General features: G+C 48.0%; 3 protein-coding genes across 3 annotated transcripts in view; 2 read left to right on the top strand and 1 right to left on the bottom strand.

The window, feature by feature from the left end:
- Window positions 1–18,851, top strand: part of LOC115382184 (NACHT, LRR and PYD domains-containing protein 12-like) — an 815,989-nt gene that overhangs the window by 87,254 nt on the left and 709,884 nt on the right. The window lies entirely within an intron of this gene.
- Window positions 1–18,851, top strand: part of LOC115382191 (NACHT, LRR and PYD domains-containing protein 12-like) — a gene marked incomplete at its 3' end in the record, with an annotated part of 141,197 nt that overhangs the window by 69,386 nt on the left and 52,960 nt on the right.
- The window catches only part of LOC115382179 (NACHT, LRR and PYD domains-containing protein 3-like), a 1,352,480-nt gene that overhangs the window by 15,061 nt on the left and 1,318,568 nt on the right, over window positions 1–18,851 (bottom strand). Inside the window, exons 4-5 of the mRNA XM_030083867.1 lie at window positions 3,522–3,915; window positions 1,158–3,000 (exon numbers count right to left, since the gene is read on the bottom strand). Of these exons, the coding sequence (XP_029939727.1) occupies window positions 1,158–3,000; window positions 3,522–3,798 (2,120 nt within the window). The 5' untranslated portion in view covers window positions 3,799–3,915. The remainder of the gene's footprint in view (window positions 1–1,157; window positions 3,001–3,521; window positions 3,916–18,851) is intronic.

The raw sequence follows: 18,851 nt of genomic DNA on the forward strand, positions 1-18,851 counted from the left end.
TGTGGAGGTGAGCCCGACTATATCTAGCCGGTACCTCTCAACCTCCCTCACAAGCTTGGGCTCCTTCCCCGCCAACGAGGTGACATTCCATGTCCCTAGAGCCAGTGTCTGTGTCCGTGGATTGGGTCGCCGGGCACCCTGCCGTCGCCTGCCACCCAATCCACACTGCACCCGGCCCCTACGGTTCCCTCGGTGGGTGGTGAGCCCACCGGAGGTCAGGCCCACGTCGTCCATTCGGGCTGAGCCCGGCCGGGCCCCGTGGGCAAAGACCCGGCCACCAGGCGCTCGCTTACGAGCCCCAACCCCAGGCCTGGCTCCAGGGTGGGGCCCCGCCTGTGCCATACCGGGCGACGTAATGACCTTTGTTGTCTCTCTTCTCATAAGGGCTGTTGAACTGCTCTCACTCTGGCCCGTCACCCAGGACCTGTTTGCCATGGGAGACCCTACTAGGGGGCATAAAGCCCCCGGCAACATAGCTCCTGGGATCATGCGGGCTCTCAAACTCCCCCACCACGTTAAGGTGGCAGTTCAAGGGGGAGCGAGTCCTGGACGCCTCCCTAGGGAGGTGTTCCGGGCATGTCCCACTGGGAGGAGACCCCGGGGAAGACCCAGGACACGCTGGAGAGACTATGTCTCTCGGCTGGCCTGGGAACGCCTTGGGATCCTCCCAGAGGAGCTGGAGGAAGTGTCTGGGGACAGGGAAGTCTGGGCATCCCTGCTGAGACTGCTGCCCCCGCGACCCGGCCCCGGATAAGCGGTAGAAAATGGATGGATGGATGGATGAAACTCTACTCCCCTTTTATAGTCTGCAGGGAGGAGAACACTATGTACTTATTTATTGAACTGTTTAATTTCATGCCATCAAATCACATAGATCTATAAAGATGAGGGTAAAACACATAAACTGACACTGAGAGCCTTAAGAGCAGTGCTGTACTTCACATATGTGAACAGGATGTTTGCAATGGAGCTTGGGTTTTTTTTTTTTTTGTCTTTTTTTTTTTTTTACAAACGAAAACCTTACTTTTGGGAAAATTTTATTTATTTACTTATTTAATGATTTATTTATTTTCATTTTTTTTTAAGGGATGGCAAAACTTGATATCCAATAACACTGAGCCCATACTTCGGTTCATATTTGTTCCTGAAGTACGTACAGAGCTTTTTTGGAGGCTTTGACCACTGGCAGCAGCTTCAGAAGAGCCCACTCTGAAGCAACATATTTCTTCAGGTCAAACTCCTTCAGCTGTTCTTCTGATGACAGTAAGATGAAGACCAGAGCTGACCACTGAGCAGGAGACAGTAGCGCTGGGTAGAGACTTCCTGATCTCAGGGACTGTTGGATCTCCTCCACCAGAGAACCATCATTCAGTTCATTCAGACAGTGGAACAGATTGATGCTTCTCTCTGCAGACAGACTCTCACTCAGCTTCTCCTTGATGTACTGGACTGTTTCCTGATTGGACTGTGAGCTACTTCCTGTCTGTGTCAGCAGATCTCGAAGGAGACTCTGATTGGTCTCCAGTGAAAGACCCAGGAGGAAGCGGAGGAACAAGTCCAGGTGTCCATTTGGACTCTTCAAGGCCTCGTCCACAGCTCTCTGATGGAGATGGTGGAGTTTTGGTTTCTGCTTCCACAGGTTTGACCACCAGGATGTTTGCTCTTGTTTTTTTAACAGGCTGGTTCCAGAGTTGATGAAGGTCTGATGGACATGAAGAGCAGCCAGAAACTCCTGAAGGCTCAGATGGATGAAGCAGAACACCGTGTCCTGGAGGCCTTTCTCCTTTTTAAAGATCTGTGTGAACATTCCTGAGTACTTTAAGGCTACCTCGTGGTCAATGCCACACTTTTTCAGGTCACGTTCATAGAAGATCAGGATTCCTTTCTGCAGCTGATCAAAAGCCAGTTTTCCCAGAGACTCTATCATCTCCCTGCTCTCTGGACTCCAGTGTGGATCTGTGGCAGCTCCTCCATCATACTTGACCTTGTTCCTTTTAATCTGGGCCACCAGGTGGCGGATGTACACCTCAGTCAGGGTCTTCGGCAGCTCTCCTCCCTCTCTGCTCTTCAGCTCCTCCTCCAGAACTTCAGCAGTGATCCAGCAGAAGACCGGGATGTGGCACATGATGTGGAGGCTTCGGGAGGTCTTGATGTGGGAGATGATCCTGCTGGCCTGCTCCTCCTCTCTGAACCTCCTCCTGAAGTACTCCTCCTTCTGGGGGTCAGTGAACCCTCGGACCTCTGTCACCCTGTCCACACAGTCAGCAGGGATCTGATTGGCTGCTGCAGGTCGTGTGGTGATCCAGAGGCGAGCAGAGGGAATCAATTTCCCCCTGATGAGGTTTATCAGCAGAACATCCACTGAGGTGGACTTTCTAATGTCAGTCAGGAACTTAGTGTGGTGGAAGTCCAGAGGGAGTCGACACTCATCCAGACCATCAAAGATGAAGATCACCTGGAATTCTTCGAAGCAGCAGATTCCTGCATCTTCTGTTTCACTGAAGAAGTGATGAACAAGTCCCACCAAGCTGAACTTCTCCTCCTTCACTACATTCAGCTCTCTGAAGGTGAATGGAAATATGAAGTGGACGTCCTGGTTGTCTTTGTCTTCAGCCCAGTCCAGAGTGAACTTCTGTGTCAGGACAGTTTTCCCAATGCCAGCCACTCCCTTTGTCAGCACTGTTCTGATTGGTTGAGATCTTCCAGGTGGGGCTTTAAACATGTCTTCTGGTCTGATGCTTGTTTCTGCTCTGTCTGCTGTCCTGGATGCTGTTTCAATCTGTAAGACCTCATGTTCCTGATTGACCTCTGCAGTCCTTCCCTCTGTGATGTGGAGCTCTGTGTAGATCTGGTTCAGGAGGGTGGACTCTCCTTGTTTAGCAACTCCCTCAGACACGCGCTGGAACCTCCTCTTCAGGTTGGACTTGAGTTTCTCGTGATACTCTCCTTGACACTCCTGAGATTTTGCTGACAAATGAGCTTCTTCAGGATGGCATTCCCCTTTATTTTTTTCTTCTGGGAGAAAGAGAGAGAACAAATTGAGTCATGTTGGAACTATTCTAGATTAAGTTTGGTTTTACTAACACACTTCCTGCACACGTCACCAGAAACTAGCAGATCTTAGCTTTGACATTTGGGTTTGTATAATCATAGGTAATCAACTCACAATAGGTGTTCCTTAAGAGGTTAAGTAATGTAGAATAATAAATCATTTTCTTCTATATTTGTTTTCTCTTCGGCTCATTGGACTGTGAATGTCAGACTGTTCAAAATGTCATCCAGAAACCATAAACAGATTTTCAACATTAGCTACAAAGATTGGTGGTGTTTTGTGAGAGAGAGACATGGATCATTTTTTTTTAAAGTAAATATTAACAAGAGAAAAACAAAAAGATCAACCAGTGTAAAAGCAGAAGACAGCTGGTCATTATTGGAGTTTTTCCTGAAATGATTCATCTCTGTTGTTTCATGTTGTGCAAATGTAAATTATCACACCACGTTTTAATGTTTCCAGTGCTTACCTTGAGGTTCTGGGGTCTTTTTGGTGTGTTTATCCCATATATGCTTCTTTCCTATTTTCTCTAAAACCATTTTCATGACTTCAAGAGCATGATTGCTGTAGGTCTGGTGGATCTGAGTCGCTGTCTCCGGCTTGTCCAATGGCTCCAGTTGTCCTGCTGGGATTGCTCTGCATCCTTCAAAGTCCTCGATATTGCTCAAATGGAACTTGAACCTTTTAAACTCATCCTCTAACAAATCATCCAGCATTCTCAGGAAGACTTCTGGAACTGAGCTCATCTTTGACCTTGTGAAGAGTCAGATTTCTCTCACTGATCTTTCACTCTGTGTTCATAGAGTCCCTGGAAAATTCACGTTGAGGAGTTGACATGCTTGATTCAGGTGAGATGTTTTACTCTGAAAAACACAAAAAGAGAATCCTCATGAGCTCCATCTCAATCATTCTGTTGTTTCAGGGACCGTTAATTCAAAGATCATGTTTGATTATATTTGTCTACGATAAGCACTGATTTTATCTTACAGGCTTATTCCTGATGGAGATTGAACCATTGAACTGCATCCCACCTTAAAGCGTCACTCAAATTGAAGGGTTTGTGATAAACAGCATGATGTAAAAAGTGTGTAATTTCAAATATGTATAAAAAAGAAAAAAAAACCTCTTCTGGTCCTTCCTGGGTGGTATCTTCATCAAGCTGGGGTCCTCTACCAGAGGCCTGGGAGCTGGAGGGTTCTGCAGGATCTCCCAGACACCTGGGAGGTTCATCCTCAGTCTTCCAAACCTCCAGGAGTAAAACCAGACTTTGAGCGGTTTCCCTTCATTCCTGTGTTCACATTGATCTCCACTATTATCTTTCTATCAGCTCATTCATTCATATCAGTATCACTCCTTCAGAGTCAGGTTGGCTCTGAGCTGATTGGCTCCTCTCTCAGCTCCACCCACAGCAGGATTTCTGATCAGTAATATTAAACATGTTCATTATCTACGATCTCCCCTTCAGACGCCTCCCAAGCAGCTCCGACTGGAAAACATCAGTCTGAATTCACCACAGGAACACCAGACCCCATCTCATTGAAATACTCCAGACAATCGATCAATCAATCAATCAATCAATCAATCAATCAATCAAACAACCAATCAATCAATCAATCAATCAATCAATCAATCAATCAATCAATCAATCAATCGATCAGTCAATCAATCAATCAATCAATCAAACAACCAATCAATCAATCAATCAATCAATCAATCAATCAATCAATCAATCAATCAATCAATCAATCAGGTTTTGATCAGCAGGAGAAGATCGGGGCTAAATTCAGCCTGATTATCCTGTAGTGTGCAGCGGCCTTAAGGCTGGGTTAACTCTGCAACCTGTGACTCAGTTCTGATGTGTTCCCAGCAGACCAGGACTTGTTCACATGTGGGATCAAATCAGAGGTGTTGAAATAAGTTTCAACAATAAGTGATTTCTCTTTCTAGCCTAGACCCCTTGGCCCTACCCCTTAGTCCTACCCCAATGAAACGGAATTCTAAGGGGTAGGGCAGAAAGTCAACCCCTCCGAATTGGGACACCCCTCTGACAATCGCATTCGTCATCAATAGTCGCTGCTGCCGATGACGTAGGCAGATGTGACAATTGTTTGCCAAAGAAGAATGTCTTTCTTACATTTTAAAACTGTATTAATTGACAAAATACTGATATTTATGAACTTCTTTCATTGCGGACGCCGCCATCTTGCCGATCTTGGAAGGCTTTCTGAGAAATCTGTCATCCAGTGGCAGCCGGTGGCAAAGGACGCTTGTTTTGTTCGCCTGACTTGCGGGCGGGGCTAGTTCACTTCCGCATTGTCGGGGGCACTTGTTTCCCACCCGCGCATTCCAGGCGGGCAGTGTTAAGAAACCAGTTCATTGAAAATAATCGTCTACCTGTTGTGTTTGGAATCCTATAAAGCCAGACTACTGTCTCATCTGGATCTCTCTGACCATATGTCACATGAGTGCATGAAGCAACCTGGCCGAGCGCAGGTTCCAGCAGTGCATTGAGGAGCACTTCAACAGTAACTCCTCCAGACGCCTGTGGCGGGGAATGAAGTCCATCACCGGCTACAAGGACAGCCCTGCAGCTACACCCTCCACAGACAGCACCAATCCAGACACCCTGAACCATTTATTCACTTGTTTTGACAAATGGAGCAGCAACCTGGGAGACACCCTTCAGCCTGCAGCGATGGCGGGGGACCCCCCCCCCCCCATACTTCTGCACCAGAACCAGGTCAGGACAACTCTGAGGAGAGTCAACACAAGGAAAGCCCCTGGTCCAGATGGTGTTTCAGGAAAAATCCTCAAGGACCGTGCGGATCAGCTAGCTGAGGTTTTTACCACCATCTTCAGCCTCTCGCTCCAACAGTCCAAAACTCCCACCTGCCTGAAAACAGCCACCATCGCCCCAATACCAAAGAAGAAGACACTCAGCTGCCTGAATGACTTTGGCCCAGCTGCTCTCACTCCCATCATCACAAAGTGTTAGAGAAACTCATCATTTCTCACATCAGATCCGCCGTCCCTGATGACCTGGACCAACACCAGTCTGCTGATCAGGGAGACCAGTCAACAGAAGATGCTGTGATCACAACTGTCCACACAACCTTGACTCACCTGGACCAGAGGAACACGTATGTAAGGATGAGGTTTGTGGATTTCAGCTCAGCCTTTAACACTGTTGTTCCCCAAAAACTGGTCAATAAACTGAGCACCCTGGGCCTGGGCAGCTCACTGTGCACATGGATAAGGGACTTTCTAACAGACCACAGCATGTCAGGATGGGGGGCCACACATCCTCCACCCTCATCCTGAACACAGGGACACCACAGGGATGTGTCCTCAGCCTCCTCCTTTATTCCCTCTTCACCCAAGACTGCATCCCCATCCACTCCACCAACACCGTCAAGTTCACCAATGACTCCATTGTCGTAGGACTCATTGCAGACAACAACGAGACGTCCTACAGAGAGGAGATCCAGCTTCTGGTACAGTGGTGTCACAATAACAATCTGGACCTGAACACCAGCAAAACCAAAGAACTGATTGTGGATTTCAGGAGGACCAAACACTCGGAGCACCCTGCCGTCTGCATCAATGGAGAGGAAGTAGAGAGGATGCAGAGCTCCAGATTCACCTGGGCTATTAACACCTCCTGCCAGGTGGGGGCAGTACAACAGAGACTTTACTTCCTCAGGAAGCTGAAGCAGGCTCGCCTGCCCCAACAACTGCTCATCAGCTTCTCCAGAGCCCCCATGGAGAGCCTCCTGTCGTCCTGCTGCACAGCAGGGTCCAGCAGCTGGACAGCAGAGGACAGAAGGACCACACTACCCGCCCCCAAGGAAATCTTCACTAGCCGCTTACGAAAGAAGGTCTCCAACATTGCAGGGGACCCCACACACCCAGGCCACCTCCTGTTCTCCCCCCTCCCCTCAGGAAAAAGACACTGGACTATTAAATGCCACACAAACACACTCAAAACAGCTTCTACTCATAAGCTGTGAAAGCCATTGTCCCACTACCACCCCTCTCCACTGCCCTCCACCACAAGATGATTTAGTTTTTGGGCGTTTGTACAGCACAAAGTCACTTCACGTGTGTATTTATGGATGTGTGTGTTTGCTCTCTTCCTCTCTCTTATGTGTATTTGATGTTTTTTAAGGCGGCCATGGCGTGAAGGCTCATGTGGCATGTCTGCCACATCCAGGTCATTAACGAGGGACTGATGTCACCAATGTGTGGATGAGGAAGCTGTGCTCTCTTCTTCATCAGTCTCCTTCTTCTTTCCCTCATGATTTGGTCCACATTATCTCCACTCTTAATGCACAACCACTTGAACACTGATCTGCATGATCAGACCTGTTTGTCATCAGTCCAGACATTCCTCCCTGAACAGTGCGCTGGGCGGGCGGCGGCACCACCAAGCCTGAGGCCACCTTCACAAGGGTTTGAGTGTGAGTGTGTGCGCATGTCAGTAAAGATAAAGATGCATCATGATCATAAATTCCTGTTAATATTTAATGTTGTTTAACTCTGACACTCCTTCTGAACCAGACCAGCCTCAGCCTGACAAACACACACACACACTGTAAAATGAATAATGTCCTCATCAGGACCTCCACAGTGACAGTACAGAGAAACACACACATCTGAAGGCTGTTCCTGATGTGTGTCTCCACTAGAACAACAGGTGTCCATAATGTAGGCTGGACAGACACACAGACACACAGCCAGCAGCCACACAGTCAGATCCAGTCCAACACAGCGTTGTGAAAGCTTTGTTGTAGCTGACAGAGATTCTCACCTGATCAACTCTTTTCACATCTTCTTCAGACTCTCCTCTAGAGAAGAAGCTGCTCTCCGTCCCTCCTCAGTCCTTTTGTCTGTCTCTGCTTGATGTGAGGACGCCGTCTCACCCTGACACCTCCCAGTCCAAGAGTCCAAGTCCACGTAGTTCAGCTCTGACAAGAGGAACCAATAAAGATAAAGATCCATCATAATCATGAATTCCTGTTAATATTTAATGTTATTTTTTTGTAAAGTGTCCTTGAGTGTTCAGAAAGGTGCTGTGAAATAAAATGTATTATTATCATTGTTACAAACACTCTGACACTCCTTCTGAACCAAACCAGTCTCAGCCTGACAAACACACATGTAGAATAAGGACACGTGACTGTATTCTGTAAAACTGTATTCAGGAACCAGGAACCTTCATCCAACCTGAAAGTCCAATCCAATCCATCTTTATTTATAAAGCACAGTTTAAACAAACCCAAGGTTTCTAATGTGCTGTACATAAAAATGTTCAATAAAATAGACATTAAAACAGAAAACATCATAATGAAGGGTAAAAAAAAAACCTGTGCACATCAAAATAAACAATCCAGGTGGTGTTAAAAGACAAGGAAAAGAGGCGTGTTTTAAGAAGAGATTGAGCCACAGAAGAGGACTGCCTGCTGTGCAGCAGCAGTTCATTCCAAAGCTTAGGGGCAGCAGCAGCAAACGCTCCGTCCCCTCTGAGCCTCCGCCTTGTTTTGGGAACCCTCAGCAGCAGCTGGTCAGCCGACCTGAGGGATGGAGTAGGTGTGTACGGGTGCAGAAGCTCAGAGAGGGACACTGGGGCAAGGCAATGCTGGGCTTTAAAAGCAAATAAAAGAATTTCAAAATGAATTCTAAAATGGACGGTAGCCAGTGAAGTGAAGCTAAAATCAGTGTAATGTGTTCGGACTTTCGAGAGCCAGTTAAGAGACGAGCAGCTGCATTCTGCACAAGCTGCAGACGTGCAATGGAGGACCCATTGACCCCCATGTAAAGAGCATTGCAGTAATCAAGCCGAGCGGTTACAACGGCATGTATTACTGTTTCAAAGTGCTGTCTGTGCAGAAAGGGTTTAATTTTAGCCAGTTGTCTTTGCTGGAAAAAGCTGGTTTTTACCACAGCTTTAATCTGGCTGTCCAACTTTAGTTCCGCGTCCACTTTTACTCCCAGATCATTAACAGTGGGTTTGGCAAACTGTGCCAGAGAGCCCAGGTCGACTGGGGAGGTCACGGAAGAGCCACCAAAGACAATCACTTCTGTCTTGTTCTCATTAAAATTTAAGAAGTTTCGAGCCAAAAAAAAAAGAAGAAGAAAAAAAAAAAAAGAAGTTTCGAGCCATCCAAGCTTTAACGTCATCCAGACAATCTAGAAGTGGCTTAAGTGCTGAAGAGTCAGTATTTTTAAGGGGAACATAAATCTGTCTGTCATCCGCATAACAATGAAATAAAATGCCGAGCTTCCTGAGAATGGACCCAAGTGGAAGAAGGTATAAAGAAAATAAGAGTGGGCCCAGCACTGAGCCTTGTGGAACCCCGCAAGAGAGAGGAGCAGTGGAGGACACAGAGTCACCAAGGCCGACACAGAATGACCGGTGTGAGAGGTCGGACCTGAACCAAGCCAGCACCTGACCCCTGATGCCCACCTGCTGCTCCAGGCCAGCCAGTAAGATATCATGGTCCACTGTGTACAAGGCAGCAGTTAAATCTGAAAGAACAAGAATGAGCGAGTGACCAGAATCAGAAGCTAAGAAGATGTCATTAAAAACCCTTAAAAGTGCTGATTCTGTGCTGTGCAATGTTTGAAAACCAGATTGGAAAATTTCAAGAATGTGCAAAGCATTCTGGGATATGGAGTCCTATGGTCCTACTACTACAGCTCCTTTTAGATAAAGTCAGACTCATTTTCAGGTAAACAGCATGACGACCGGGTGGTCCTTACCTGTTTCACCCAGCAGGGGGGATTAAATGTTTGCCTGAGCTGACATCTGTATATGTAGAACTTGGCTCACTGGGGATATTTAATCTGGGGCACCATTGTGTGTTTGAAAAAACGTATGGCGTTTCATTGGGCATTGGTATCTGGGCGGGGTTGTTTATTTAGGAAGACAGCGCACCTGCTGGGTGGGGAGAGTGACGTCACACGCCGTCCTGGAGGGAAACTCACCTGCCGGAGGAGCGAGGCCGTGGAGCGTTTACCCGGAGGATCTGCCACAAAGGGATTATAACCTTGTGCTCTTGGGATTTACAACTGTTTGCCACGGAGCCACCGGGCTGGAGAGGAGGAGCATCGGGGACGAGAGGACTGTGGATGTGGCCGGGGCATGAGTAATTATCGGCCGCCGGCCACTCAGTCGGTCCCCGTGCAGGGACGTGCACCTCAAACTTTGGGGAACATTGGGGGGGGGGAGACAGGACTTTGGGAGCCCTTTGTGTTCCTTTGTGGACTTCCTGCATTGTGCGGCGTTTTCTGTTTAATTTATAAGGAGGAGCACTCGAGCATCGGGTTGCTTGTTTTCTGTTGGGAGGGGCTTTTGTTAGAATAAATGCTGCTTTATGTTCCAATCTGAAGTTTCTCTCCTGCCTGTTAATCACCCCTGCTGGTTGGTGTTTTCCGCCCGTGACCTCTTAGGCGTAGTGGCAAGATCGTCTTGGAAGTGACAGGTGAATTGTTACACATTAACAAGAATGGAGGATTTATGATTATGATGAGTCCTTATCTTCATTCTCTCTCTCTCTCTCTCTCTCTCTCTCTCTCTCTCTCTCTCTGTCTCTCTCATCCACACGTCAGCCAGTAAAAAAACAAGAATATGAGTTATAAATAACAGTTCAGGCATTCATTGTTGTTTTATTCCTCGGGTGAAACTGTGTTGACACTTTTTAAAAACAACACAATGAAACAAACAACAAACTACTTCATGAAAATAAGTTTCAACAATAAATGTGCGTCTTTTAAAAAGTGTGACAGTGCCACCATTCCCAGCAGGGGGTTTGGGTGGAGTCAGAGTTCCAGCTCTGGATTCTGTGTGTTTGTGCAGCGGCCTTCAGGCTGGGTTCACACTGCAGCCAAATGTGACTCAGTCCTGATGTGTTCCCAGCAAACCCAGGATCAGGTCTACTGCCACATCCCACAGGCCTACAGAGCCAGACCACCGCCTCATCTGGGTCTCTCTGACCATATGTCTCTGGCCCTGATCCCAGCATACAAGACACTCATCTGCAGAGAGAAGCCAACCTCAGAGACAGTCAAAGTGTGGACTGAGGAGATCACTTCAGCCCTGCAGGACTGCTTTGACATGACAGACTGGGAGGTTTTTACTGAGGGGACAGACATCAGCTGTGCTGAAGTACATCAACTTCTGTACTGAGTGTGTGACAGAGACAAAGACTGTTAAAGTGCTGCCCAATCAAAAGCCATGGTTTAACAGGGACCTGGCTGCCGCTCAGAGCCTCTCAGCTTTGTGGATTTCAGGAAGACCAAACACTCGGAGCACCCGGCCCTCTGCATCAATGGAAAGGAAGTAGAGAGGGTCAGAGCTTCAGATCCATCTGGGCTGTTAACACCTCCTGCCAGGTGGGGGCAGCACAACAGAGACTTTACTTCCTCAGGAAGCTGAAGCAGGCTCGCCTGCCCCAACAGCTGCTCATCAGCTTCTCCAGAGCCCCCATGGAGAGCCTCCTGTCGTCCTGCTGCACAGCAGGGTCCAGCAGCTGGACAGCAGAGGACAAAACAAACCTTCAGCGGGTCGTCAGGGCAGCCGAGAAGACCATCAGGACCACACTACCCCCCCTCAAGGACATCTTCACCAGCCGCATACGAAAGAAGGCCTCCAACATTGCAGGGGACCCCACACACCCACTCCACCTCCTGTCCTCCCCCCTCCCATCCTCTGGAAGCTCTTCATAATGACCGGGGTGAGAGCTCTTCCCTGCTGCTTCACAACAAATCCTGACAGAGAGAAAAACACTTTACCTTCATACTGCAGCTCCACGTACAGCAGTGTGTTCAGTCTCTGTGTGTTTGTGAATGTGCATGTGTGCAGACTCACAGGTGAGTGTGTGTGATTGCATGTGTTCATATATATATATATATATATATATATATATATATATATATATATATATATATATATATATATATGTATATATATATATATATATATATATATATATATATATATATATATATTATATATGCACATATTTCCACATGTGTTTGTGTGTGTGTATGAGTGTGTTTCCATGTACATCAGTCAAACTGCGGAGTCACTGCAGTCACTTGTTGCTTCAGCACCATGGACAGCACCATGTTTACAGTGTACACATGTATGTCCGTGTGTGTGTGTGTGTGTGTGTGTGTGTGTGTGTGTGTGTGTGTGTGTGTGTGTGTGTGTGTGTGTGTGTGTGTCTCCATGAGCTCAGTGAGGCTGTCCTCCAGGTCACAGTGTAGAAACAGCTCCCTCTGTAGGACAGGTGGAGAAGTTCTCCTGGAATCAGCTCAGCAGTTGAAAACAGGAGAGAATAAAAAGTGTTTTTCTGGAACTCAGGGTCACAGTGGAAGGTTCCATTGATTCTACATTGATTGATTCGACTTTTTTTTTATTTTTTACTCTCTTATATTTCAGAAGTAGTATCATGTGAGCTCATTTAATCATATATCATTGTCTAATCCTGCTCATGCATGCTGGATATGTTTCACCAATAAAGTATTTCTGGGATTATAATCCAACATTATCAGCTTTTATAAATAACACTGCTTCTCTGCACAAAAGTAGAAACAGGATGTGGTGAGTTCACTGCAGGTGTTGAACCGGATGTAACCTCACGAGTTGACATCTTGTCCTGATTGGTTGGAGTGAAGAACTCAGTTGGGGGTCCCAGGTGGGCTGAGTGCATCCGTTTTTTTTTTGTTTGTTTGTTTGTTTTTGTTTTTTTCTTTGTTTTTTTTTTTTAAATATGTGCTTTTTGTTTTTTTCTGAGAACTGGGGCTGTGGCTGGTTGCCATGGTAACGAAACAGGTGCACATGCCTCATATCAGATAATGGATCACAGCATATAAAAGCCCTGTTTTCCAGTGGGTGGCGTGCTCGCCCTGCTCAGAGGCGGCCTCCGTTGGAGCACGCTGACTGAATTTACAATTTGACAGGGAAAAAGATCTTTAAATTTTTTCATAAAATCTGTAGAGAGGTAACTTTTAGGTTGATGTAAACCACATACCAAATTTAGACTAAGAACAGATTACTCGGCATGGCAGAATCTGAAGGCCGCTCACCTAAATGTCTACTTAAGAATTATTACATGTCTGGAATTTGAGACGTGGAAGAAGCAACACAAAATCAGTTCTCTCTGATTTTTCCATTTACTCTGGTGTTTTGTCTTGTTCCAAAAAAAAAAAAAGTAGAATTACAACTTGTAACTCTGAGTGAGACTGAGATAGGTATTCAGGACAAGGTTTCTTCAGGACTGAGAGACGCTCCGGCCCCTGAGAGCTGAGCCTTCAGCATAACACATACTGTGGTGATCCCCTCTGCTGGTCAAACAGGCTCTTGATGGCTGCTGGAGATGAGGATGTTTGATTCATGTATAAATGACATATCCACTCCACGGCCCGTTCCACAATAATCGGGATATTTACTGTCCAAGTTTTCACTTCTTATTCCGATACTTCCTGTTTTGTTGATTGAGTAGGACTGTATGGATGGATTGGTTTGGATGGCAGTGATCACTACAGGTAGTCGGGTAAGGACTTGAAGGATGTCGAAGATTGGATCTTAATGTTATTTATTAAACATCTGTTGCCAATCATGGTATCTGCACAAATGAAATAAAGAGAATTATTACATTATTACATAAATTATCTCTGCACATATAAATAGAAACAAAGTGTACAGCATTAATTTCTGTAAGGAAATAAACTACTAACTAATCATGAACTAATCAGTTGTGCAAATAACGGAATTAAATGATAAAACAGACAGAAATGGAATGATCACAAATCAATAACACTACAGTGAAATAATGGATAAGGTGCATGAACGCAACTCTTTAAAGAGTGCAGGTCAATAACAAGAATGATCCAGAATGCGGACATGAATAATAAACAACACTATAACCATTAATGACACAAATGTCATGTATGCAATATACAGTGAAAGAAGAACATGCACTGATAACTCACATTTGTACTGCAGCTAAACCACAAATATAAACAAAATATTATTTCTGAACTGACATCAATATGTCTATCATCCATAACAGATAGCTCTAGCAGCTGAGCTCACAAACGAGTGGCATACAATACAATACACACGTGAGATATGTTCATCACGGCAGTCTGCCCACTGCAGCTAACCATCTACAACCCGACTTCAGAGCATCAACAACCCAACTTCAAGACAACAACAACCCGAATTCAAGGCAAGAAACACAGCATGCTCACATTAAATAATGAAACTTACGTTCTTTGGACGCATGAAGGCACAGAAGGAAACTTATGATCACTTGAGGTAATTAACGTGAGGCAGAACGATCTCAACACCGAAGGAGCAGCTTCGGCGGAGGAGCCGACAGGTCTGCAGGGGGACTCACTGCGTGACGGTAATGCATGCTTCTGATTGGATGATTGTTGCGCACACCCCCTGTTCACGTGAAACCCATGCAGACCCCCTCAGAAACCTGTGCACAGGCATTGAATGAAACTGTGGACACAGGATTCTGAGTGGCTCGCAATAAGAGTGCACATCAGGTGAATAAATCAGAGTCCATTTCTGAACAGCCGCCCCCAACTTCGCTAAGTGAAGTTGTTGTCCTTGAAGTCAGTTGGATGAATCTGAGGGAAGGGCTGGAAGCTTGATGAGCCGGGCGACGGGACGTGTATAGGTTCTGTCCTTGACTCGGACTTGTGCTGTCCGTATCCGGCCATCTGCTCCAGGGATGACGGCTGTAATATTCCCCACAGGCCACAGAGCCCGTGGGAGTTGGTGATCGATGATCATGACGATGTCATCCAGTTTTAAGTTGTCCTTCTCCAGTTGCCATTTAGATCGTGTCTGGAGGGAGGGCAGGTAGTTGGTGATGTATTTGGACCAGAACTGGTCAGCGAGTGCCTGACACTGTCTCCATTTGCGTCGGCTGAGGAGCTCGCTGTCATCGTAGACTACCTGAGGCAAATGTGGGTCGCGCCGCCCCATCAACAACATGTTTGGTGTGATGGGGTCTGGGTCGGCGATGTCAGCCGAAGCATAACCCAGGGGCTTTGAGTTGATGATGCCCTCCACTTCCACCAGGACTGTCATCAGGACATCTTCGCTGACTGTCTGGGCTCCCAGGATAGTACGGAGGGCGGATTTGATGGAGCGAATCTCCCGCTCCCAGGACCCACCAAAATGAGGGGCATTTGGGGGGTTGAATTTGAAGTCGATCTGCTGACTTGCCAGCATTGCTTGAAGTTGTGGGGTGAGTGCTTTGAATGCCTCCTGGAGCTCAGAACTGCCGCCTCTGAAATTAGTGCCTTGATCTGAAATCAGTTCGTGAGGCTTGCCACGACGGGCGATGAAACGTCGCAATGCCATCAGAAAGGCATCAGTGTCCATGCTGGTGAGGAGATCCAGATGAATGGCATGCGTGGTGAGGCATTTGAATATTATACCCCATCGCTTTTCAGTCCGTCTCCCGATTTTGATGAGGTAGGGCCCAAAGCAATCTGTTGCTGTCGAATAGAAGGCCGGCTGATGGAGCCGCAGGCTGGAGGGTGGAAGATCCGCCATTCTGGGAACAACCGGACGGGCCCGCCACCTCTGGCATTCAGGACAGCTGTATTGATGTTTCTTTACAGCTGCTCTCCCTCGCAATATCCAGAATCGCCGACGCAATTCTGCGTACACTCTCTCTGTTCCTGGATGTGCAAGCCGAGCATCGAAATCTTGAATGATGAGCTGGGTGATGGGGTGATATGGGTCCAGCACAATCGGGTGCAGGGCCCCTTGCTCTAAAGTCTCACATCTGCGAAGTCGTCCTCCCACACGAATCAGCTGGACATCTGCATCGTACTCTGGAGCCAATGTGAGGAGCCGACTGTTATGGGGGACTGGTTTACCTTGTGAGAGCAGGTGGAAGTCCTCTTGGAAACACTCTGTCTGCACAGCTCTGAAGAGGGCCATTTCAGCTTGTCTGTAGTCCTCTGCTGTGAGGTCTGAACTGCCGGCCGCCCCATAACGGGCTCTGACAGAAGCATCCAGCAGCTCCTGATAGTTGCTGTAGTGTCTGGCATCAGGCAACGGTGGGTTGGAACTCACTGTCAGGTGGCCACAGAAATGTGACTTGCGGAGTTCGTCTGGCTCATCAGGTGACGTGATGTCTGGACACACGGGCCATGAACCTTCGTCCTGCTGCAGGAAAGGTGGGCCATCGATCCAGCGGTGACCTTGAAGCAACTGAGACAGAGTTAACCCCCTCGTGATGTCATCTGCAGGATTTTCTGAGGAAGCGACATACCTCCATATGCTGTCCTCCGTCAGCTCCTGAATGTCAGCCACCCTGGTGCCAACAAACACCTTATAGCGGCAGGATTGGGACTGCAGCCAGCCTAACACAGTGGTCGAGTCAGTCCAGTAGGTGATGCTGGTGATGGGCAATGTGAGCTCTTTTTTGAGGACAGCCGCCAGCTGGGCACCAGTGTGGGCAGCACAGAGCTCCAGTCTGGGAATTGACTGCTGTCGGACAGGGGCAACTCGTGACCTGGCTGCCAGGAAAGCCAGCTGGATGGAACCCGTCTTGTCCACTGTCCTGAGATAGGCTACTGCCCCGTAAGCTCTCTCTGATGCATCTGTGAAGATGTGTATGGTCTGAGTGGATGTCGTCTTCTCGGTGCCTGGTTGAACATAGCACCGGGGAAGTGAGAGGGATAGGAGCTTATGAAGTTCACTTTCCCACATGTGCCACAACTGTAAGATGTCCTCAGGCAGGTTCGGATCATCCCAGTCTCTTCTTTTCCTCCATAACTGCTGCACCAGGATTTTTGCTCGCGTGGTGTATGGAATGAGCAGACCAAGAGGGTCGTATTGTCTGGCTAGGACCCGATAGATGCTGCGCATAGTAGGTTCTGGATGGTCTGAGTGGCGGAGCCGGTAAGTGAGCGTGTCAGACATGCAGTGCCAGAGAAGTCCCAGGGTCCTCTCCTGAGGATCAGCAGCCTCATATGACAACCAGAGTTCACAGCTCTCTGATTTGAGGTCAGCTGGTAGGTCGCTGATGATGTCTGGCTGGTTAGAAGCCCACTGGCGCAGCTCGAACCCTCTTGACTGTAGTAGTGGCTGCAGCTTGTTGACGAGTTGCCTGGCTTCTGAAATGGTGGTAAAGCTTTGCAGGAGATTGTCCACATAAAAACAGTGCTCGATACAGTGGCGGGTATCTTCCTCCGGGCTGCTGTGATCTTGGACATGTTTCTGGAGGGCGAAAGTGGCGCAGCAAGGGCTGCAAGTTGTCCCGAATGGGAGCACCTGCCATTCGTAGACGTCTGGCTCCCGGCTGCGGTCCATGTCCCGCCACAGGAAGCGTAAATAGGGTTTGTCCTCAGGAAGGAGACGCACCTGATGGAACATCCCTTTGATGTCGCTGCTGACAGCGATGGAATGCTGCCTGAAGCGGAGCAGCACACCAAGTAGGGATGAACCTAGAGTGGGACCGGGGAGGAGCTGTTCATTCAGGTTTTCACCTTGATAGGTGAATGAACAGTTAAACACGATGCGGTCTTTGCCATTGTGATGGACCATGTGATGTGGGATGAACCATGCACAGTCACTCGTCTCTGCTTCTGCGGGGGGAAAGTTTGTTCACATAGCCAGCATCAAGCAGCTTCTGGATTTCCTGCCTGGATGAGTCAGCTCTGGCGGGCTCCCGTGTCAGACGCTTCTCTGTACCCCGAAGATGGCCCAGGACTGCCTCTTTGGATGCACGGAGCATTGGGGTGCTGTCTTTCCACAGAAGGGGTGTGGCGTAACGCTGAACACCATTCACTTCCACTCTGACAGTTTGTTCCTCCAACCTCCTGACAGCGGCTGTGTCCTGTTTTGACCGCGTAGCCAGCTTCTCATTGCGGTATGGCAATACATCCATCTGCCATAGCTTGGACACGTGTTGGAGAAGCTCTGAAGAGGGGGAGGGGGAGCTGGTGAACAGGCACTGAATGGTTGAAGGTTGATGGATGAGTACCTTGGCAGGCCCCTGCAGTGTCCATCCCAGACGTGTCTTCAGTGCGACTGGTCCTCCGGGTGGACCTAAGCGTACTGGCTCAACAGGTGTTAGCAGGTGAGGGTAGTCAGACCCGATAAGCAGCAGTGGCTGTGCATTTGAGAATGACTGGAGAGGTAGACCTCTGAGGTGGCGGTATGTCTTCTGTAGAGCCTCGACTGGATGGGAATGTGTGGACAGACCAAGCTCGGCAGATGAAAACGCATGCTTGATTCTGTAGCGCTTCTGTGGTTGGCATGCTGGTGATAAGGAGAAGGAGACTGACGTCCCTGACACACCTCTGGCATCCTGACGGATTGTTCTGAGGGCAAGACTCTCTTTCCGACCCTGCAGGCCGAGTTCTTGAATAGCTTGATGAAGGATGATGGTGCGCTCGGACCCATCGTCCAGGATGGCGTAGGTCTCCACCTGTTTCTCCCCATGATGAAGACACACTTTCACCATTTTAAGCAACACACAGCGACTCCTGCGTGCTGGGTCCAAATAGTATGTTACTGGCTGACTGGTGGGAGGGGTTGTGGTCTTCTCTCCTTTGTTGGAGCTATTCACCTCATGTAGCACTTCCAGATGAATGCGATCACACTTCTGGCACCTGGCCTTTAAGTAACACTGTGCAGCTTGGTGATCTCTCCCACACCTCCAACAGCGTCTGCCCTCTTTAATCCAATTCACCCGCTGCTCTGTAGATAGCTGCTTGAATGCAGTGCACTGGTTGAAGTAGTGCATCTGAC

The sequence above is a fragment of the Salarias fasciatus genome, chromosome 23, assembly GCF_902148845.1.
Source record: "Salarias fasciatus chromosome 23, fSalaFa1.1, whole genome shotgun sequence".
NCBI classification, from domain to species: domain Eukaryota; kingdom Metazoa; phylum Chordata; class Actinopteri; order Blenniiformes; family Blenniidae; genus Salarias; species Salarias fasciatus.